The 6,751-nt window shown below is 51.9% G+C and overlaps 1 protein-coding gene across 3 annotated transcripts in view; it reads right to left on the reverse strand.

The window, feature by feature from the left end:
- The window catches only part of snrka (SNF related kinase a), a 40,805-nt gene extending 34,472 nt beyond the window's left edge, over positions 1-6,333 (reverse strand). Inside the window, exon 1 of one of the 3 annotated variants that reach the window (XM_072466897.1) lies at positions 6,182-6,333. Coding sequence is in view for 1 of the 3 variants with exons in the window: in XM_072466899.1 (XP_072323000.1) it covers positions 6,182-6,284 (103 nt within the window). In the remaining 2 variants the exon portion in view is untranslated. Of the gene's footprint in view, positions 1-6,110 lie in introns of all 3 variants that reach the window. The other 2 variants (XM_072466899.1, XM_072466898.1) reach the window with 2 other exon arrangements.
- Between the last annotated feature and the right edge of the window lie 418 nt (positions 6,334-6,751).

Raw genomic sequence — 6,751 nt, forward strand, 5'->3', positions numbered from 1 at the left:
ATCAGAACTGGAAGAACGCAGAGGTCATAGGGCTGATGGAATTTACAAAGATAGGAGCAAGACTACAGGGTCATCTGAAAACAAAGGTAACATTTTTTTTTAAAAGAGAAAATGCTGGACCAAGAGGCCAAAGTAGGTCAGCGAGCACATAGAATCCCTACAGTGCAGAAGGAAGCCATAGAGTCTGCACCTACCCTCTCAAAGAGCACCCCTGGCACACACCATTCATATGGATGTAAGGAGGGTGGGCATTGCATCAAGTCATACCTGGATACTAGCACACAATCTGATCATATACTGCACTAGCATCCAGTTTTTTCAGGTAGCCCACCCATCCACCACTTGAGGCTTTCATTGTAATCCCTCAAAAGGTTAGTGGATGGTCCCAAGTACTGTCCTTCTGGTTGAGGACCTAGATAAAACCACAGACCCATGCATTAATCAGAATAGAAACCTTTCTGAACACCCAAGACCAGCCTTCACATTGACAGCACTTATACAGCACCTTTAACATGGTAAAACATTCCAAACTGCAGGAAGATTAAACAACAACTGGCACCAAGCCACATAATACATGGGAAGATTGATAAAAAGCTTATTCAAAGAGGTAGGTTTCAAAGGGCATCTTAAAGAAGAACAATTAGAAGTGGGATCCACGCATGGTGGAACAAAGTGGGGATGCTCAAGAAGAGTGCAGGCATCTGAGGATTTCAGGGCTGGAGGAGATAGGAAAGCAGGATGAGACCATTGAAGGATTTTAAAACAAGTACAAAAAGTTAAAAACCAAGGCATTTAGGGGCTGATATTTCCTTATTCACAAAAGTATGATGTATGTGGGAACACTGCTATCTATCCAAGGAAAATACTATTTATTTGCCAGGATACAATATAAAACAAGTTTCAGGTGCAATGCCTTACAAACCACTTTATTGATGTGCCAAACCCATAAGGCAATGATCAAAATCACCTCTGCAATCATTTACATGTGCACATTAATCATTCATCTCACACCACTAACACCTTCACTGGCAGATCTATCACCACCAACACTTCAGGCATTATACCTCAAAATGTTCTATAACTATACTATTGAGATGTTTTTCAAAATGCATGATGATGTAAAATGATAATTCGAATGATGAATATGAAACGTGATCATAATTTTGCAATTCTATCTGATGCATCAAGGAAATATGCAAGAAAATAAAATCAGGTGGGAAACAGACAAGGGGAAAAAATATTTAATTTTTTGTTTATGAATCTAAACCTGTCCGACTGAGTTATTCACAGGCAGGTCAGGCAGCATCTGTGAAGACAAAACAGAAGTCACTGGCCGGAAATGTTAATGCTGGATCGCTCCCTCTTTACAGATGCTGCCAGACCTGCTGAGTATTTCCAGCATTTTGCTTTTCTTACAAATCTGCATCCGCCTACCTCAAATAACCTTTTATACCCTTGCTTACCAAGAATCTATCCACCTCTACCTTAAAAATATTCAAAGATTCTGCTTACACCAGCTTTTCAGGAAAAGAGTTCCAAAGACTCACGGCCCTCAGTGAAAGATTTGTGCCTCATTTTCCTATTAAATGGATGATCCAAATTTTTTAACAGATTCTCCCACAAGAGGAAACTTCCTCTCCACATCCACCCAGTCAAAACCCCGCAGGATCTTAAATGTTTTAACCAAGTTGCCTCTTACGCTTCTGAACTCCAGCATACACAAGCCTAGCCTGTCCAACCTGTCCTCATAAGACAACCCATCCATTCCAGGTAGCAGACTGGCAAATCTTCTCTAAACTGCCTCCATGCATTTATTCCTTCCTTAAATAAGGTGACCAATACATGTACACGGTAGTCCAGATGCGGCCTCACTTGTGCCCTGTACAATGAAGCATATCCTTTCTACATTTGTATTCAAATCTCCTCACAATAAATTATAACATCCTATTAGCTTTCCTAATTACTTGCTGTACCTGTATACTAACCTTTTGTGATTCATACTAGCCTAGCGATTCTTTCAGGTTTTCAGCATCTGCATGCGGTATGCTTTGTGTCAGTGAGGTATTATCTGATAATCCATATAAACTCCTGCTTCTACATCTGAAACATTCAATCATACACAGAGTGCACAGCACCATGCAGAATAAATACAACTACCACCAGAAAGCTATAACTTAAACATTCCTTTAAAAAGCAGGCATCTTTCTATGCATTGTAAAACAACATGTCATTTAAAGTTTCAAAGTTCCGTGAAGAATGGAGAATTGTATTTCTTCCCACACAAAACATGTAGCTGTAAGTAACACAGGCAGATATACGGATTGCTTAAACTATTGTAGCTCCACTTTTCTCTGATTTAACCAAAGATTTCTCTAACTTTTGTTTTCCAGCAGACAACACATTCACGGTCCATATCTCAGATGCTGTAGAATTGTCTTATACATGGGATTTTCTGGGGGCAGCATGTGGCGCAGTGATTAGCACTGGGACTGTGGCGCTGAGGACCGGGGTCCGAATCCCGGCCCTGCGTCACTGCCCGTGTGGAGTTTGCACATTCTCCCCATGTCTGCGTGCGTTTCACCCCCACAACACAAAGATGTGCTGGTTAGGTGGATTGGCCACGCTAAATTGCCCCTTAATTGGAAAAGAAAAATAATTGGCTACTGTAAAAAAAAAAAAAAAAAATTTTTTAATACATGGGATTTTCTGTATTACTTATTCCTGCTTTAAAATAAAGCAATTCTAATGTCATCGTGATTACATAGCTGCCAGTTATAAAGTATGCACAGATCAACACGCTGCTTTCCCTTAGATGGGCTGAATCACTATACCTGGCTGATCATAAGATTTATCAGCAAAGTCCATCAGCAGCAAACACCATGCAGCCTTGCATCTGAAGTCCATTGCCAGATTGCAGTCATGATAAACAACAACATAGCTGCTTTCAACATAGTGAAGTATGTGATGAATCTGATATAGGAAATGAATGATGCATTCTCAAATAAGTATTGTAATTTAGAACAATGATATGGGATTGCAGTACTTTGCTGCATGTGTGTGGTCACCACCTGCATTTCCCCCAAATAAGCTCTAAAAACAAGAAACACAGACACTGAACACAAACATCACAATTAATACTTGACATGGAGATTGTTTATCAGACTGTAGCAAATAAGCTCCATCATCAAAGGTGCAAAGCAAGAATCAACTTTGATAAACAAATGGAAAAGACCCCCATTGTACGGTAATAACTTTAGCATATGACAAAGTAAATGGGTACCCTTCTCACTTACAATATTACCACCGAAACCGAATGCATGATATGACAGGCATTAAATAGCACTTAGCAAGCAAAGGTGAACGAACAAGGCATGCAGCAAAGTGCATCGACAGTACAATACATACAAATTTAGTGGGGTTCTTTTCAAAAGTGCAATTGCACTGTGGTGAGTTGTAACAAAATTCACCCGAATTCCGTGTTTAGTTAAGGAACAGAGGAATGTTATTAGGATGAGTCAAAGGAAAGCTGGGAGGAGGTTCGTGTGGAGCATAAAACATTGACATAATCTTTTGGGCCAAATAGCCTGTTTTTGTGCTGTGTGTAACGTGCACTTCTGTGACCTTAAAAGAACATAGTCCACCTTGCAAAAACAAAATACTGCGGATGCTAGAAATCTGAAACAAAAACAGAAAATGCTAGAAATACTCAGCAGGTCAGGCAGCATCTGTGGAGAGAGAGAAACAGTCACTATAAGGTGTCATGCAGTAAATAATGTTACAGGAAATCCATGAACATTTTGTGATGCACAACATCGATCATAAGTGCTGACACTGACCTCAAAAATACCAGATAATTGGTGTTGATAAAACATGGCAGGGGAGAAAATCCAGATTTGTTAATGATATCTCAAATGCTTGCAAGAGCAAATTATCCTTACCAATTTGTGACAATAACTTGTAACTTCTCCTTAAATATTTATGCTTTCAAAAGCCTGCGCTGGGTGGATGGAAATGAATGAATGAAGCAATCAAGCGAATAAGAACACACATAAAAATTGGAGCAGAAGCCATACGGCTCACTAAGCCTACTCAACAACTCAATAAGATCATAGCTGATCTTCAACCACAACTGCTCCCGATCTGCCCCCAAGTTCACTCAATTCACTGAAAAACCAAAAATCCATCTATTCCAGCGACAAATATATGCAACAATGGAGCATTCAGATCTCTCTGGAGTACAAAATTTTAAAGCACCACAACATGCAGATGGGGCAGGGGGGACCCCGCTGAGAAAGAGGTGTTGGGGGGCTCCCCGCTGAGAGAGACGGGGGGTCCCCGCTGAGAGAAGGGCAGGGGGCCCTGCCGAGGATGGGGTAGTCCGTTGGGGTCAAGCTGGGGTGGGCGGGATCAAGGCAGGGTGCGGTAGGTGGGATCAGGGTGGGGCACGGTGGGTGGGATCAGGGCAGGGCACAGTGGGCAGGGTGTGTTGGGTGAGGGCAGGGCACGGTGAGCAGGATCATTGTGGGGTCACGGTGGGGGCAGTGGACGTGATCAGGGCGAAGCATGGTGGCAGAGAACGGTGGGCAGGATCAGAGCGGGGCATGGTGGGCAGGATCACGGTGGGGGCAGTTGGCAGGGTCAGGGTGGGTCACAGTAGGCAGGATCCAAGCAGGGCACTGTGGGTGGGGCACTGTGGGCGCGATGAGCGTGGTGCTTAGTGGGCGGGGTCAGGGTGGGGGGCGGTGGGCAGGGTCAGTGTGGGGGGCGGTGGGCGGGGTCAGGGTGGGGGGCGGTGGGCGGGGTCAGGGTGGGGGGCGGTGGGCGGGGTCAGGGTGGGGGGCGGTGGGCGGGGTCAGGGTGGGGGGGCGGTGGGCGGGGTCAGGGTGGGGATGGCGGTGGGCGGGGTCAGGGTGGGGATGGCGGTGGGCGGGGTCAGGGTGGGGATGGCGGTGGGCGGGGTCAGGGTGGGGGGCGGGGTCAGGGTGGGGGGCGGTGGGCGGGGTCAGGGTGGGGGGCGGTGGGCGGGGTCAGGGTGGGGCGGTGGGCGGGGTCAGGGTGGGTGGCGGTGGGCGGGGTCAGGGTGGGGGCGGTGGGCGGGGTCAGGGTGGGGGGCGGTGGGCGGGGTCAGGGTGGGGGGAGGTGGGCGGGGTCAGGGTGGGGGGCGGTGGGCGGGGTCAGGGTGGGGGGCGGTGGGCGGGGTCAGGGTGGGGACGGTGGGCGGGGTCAGGGTGGGGGGCGGTGGGCGGGGTCAGGGTGGGGGGCGGTGGGCGGGGTCAGGGTGGGGGGCGGTGGGCGGGGTCAGGGGCGGGGTCGGTGTCAGGGTGGAGGGCGGGGTCAGGGTGGGGCGGTGGGCGGGGTCAGGTTGGGGGGGCGGGGTCAGGTTGGGGGGGCGGGGTCAGGTTGGGGGGGCTGTGGGCGGGGTCAGGGTGGGGGCGGTGGGTGGGGTCAGGGTGGGGGCGGTGGGTGGGGTCAGGGTGGGGGGCGGTGGGTGGGGTCAGGGTGGGGGGCAGTGGGTGGGGTCAGGGTGGGGGGCGGTGGGTGGGGTCAGGGTGGGGGGCGGTGGGTGGGGTCAGGGTGGGGGGCGGTGTCAGGGTGGGGGGCGGTGGGCGGAGCCAGGGTGGGGGCCGGTGGGCGGGGCCAGGGTGGGGGCCGGTGGGCGGGGCCAGGGTGGGGGCCGGTGGGCGGGGCCAGGGTGGGGGCCGGTGGGCGGGGCCAGGGTGGGGGCCGGTGGGCGGGGCCAGGGTGGGGGCCGGTGGGCGGGGCCAGGGTGGGGGCCGGTGGGCGGGGCCAGGGTGGGGGCCGGTGGGCGGGGCCAGGGTGGGGGCGGTGGGCGGGGCCAGGGTGGGGGCGGTGGGCGGGGCCAGGGTGGGGGCGGTGGCCCCGCCCATACCCAACACCCCGTGACTGAGCTGGTTGCCGTGACGACTGCGCCTCCCGGCCGCTCCAGGCCCCGAATGGCGAGCGGTTGGCCTCCGGGACAGCCTCGCCTAGCCACCGACAGGCGGAGGCCTGACCGTCAGTTCAGGGAGCAACAAGACGGAGCCGCCGTTCACTCCCCGAGCCGGGCGCTGCTCCCGATCCCCGAATCTGAGTGAAGCAAAGCGACTCACTCCGCGTATCGGTTAATCCACCATTGAAGTCCAGGCCGGACAGCTGTGAGAGGGAACGCGCCCGCACCTACCCGCTCTCTGAGGCAAATATCTTCCTCCAGCGGAATCTTCCACAACCGACAGCCGCAAACACAAGCGAAGCTCCAGGAACCTGCGTACTGCCCAACTGCGCATCCCCGCCGACGTCACAGACAGCTCGCGGTGGGCAGGGACCGTGCTGGACATACGTCATTGCGGCGAGTGGGCGGGGTCGGGGTGGGGTGAAAACGCGACATCAGCCAGGGGGCGGGGCCAGCCCTGGGAACGCGTCAGCAGCCAGGGGGCGAGTGCCAGCTCCTGGCAGATTAGATACAAACCCTATGGAATCGCTGCAGAGCAGAGGGAGCCTATTCGGCCCATTGAGTCTGTACTGATCCTCTAAAAGTGCATCCCACCCACTCCCACTCCCCCATCCATCCCACCCTGTAACCTAACCTGCACTGAGGGGCAACTTATCACGGCCAATGCACCTAACCTGCATATCTTTGGGATGTGGGAGGAAACCGGAGCACCCGGAGGAAACCCACGCACACACGGGGAGAACGTGCAGACTCCGCACAGACAGTCACCTGAGGCCTGAATTGACAGCGGGTCCCTAGTGC

The sequence above is a fragment of the Scyliorhinus torazame genome, chromosome 11 (genome assembly GCF_047496885.1).
Source record: "Scyliorhinus torazame isolate Kashiwa2021f chromosome 11, sScyTor2.1, whole genome shotgun sequence".
NCBI classification, from domain to species: Eukaryota; Metazoa; Chordata; class Chondrichthyes; order Carcharhiniformes; family Scyliorhinidae; genus Scyliorhinus; species Scyliorhinus torazame.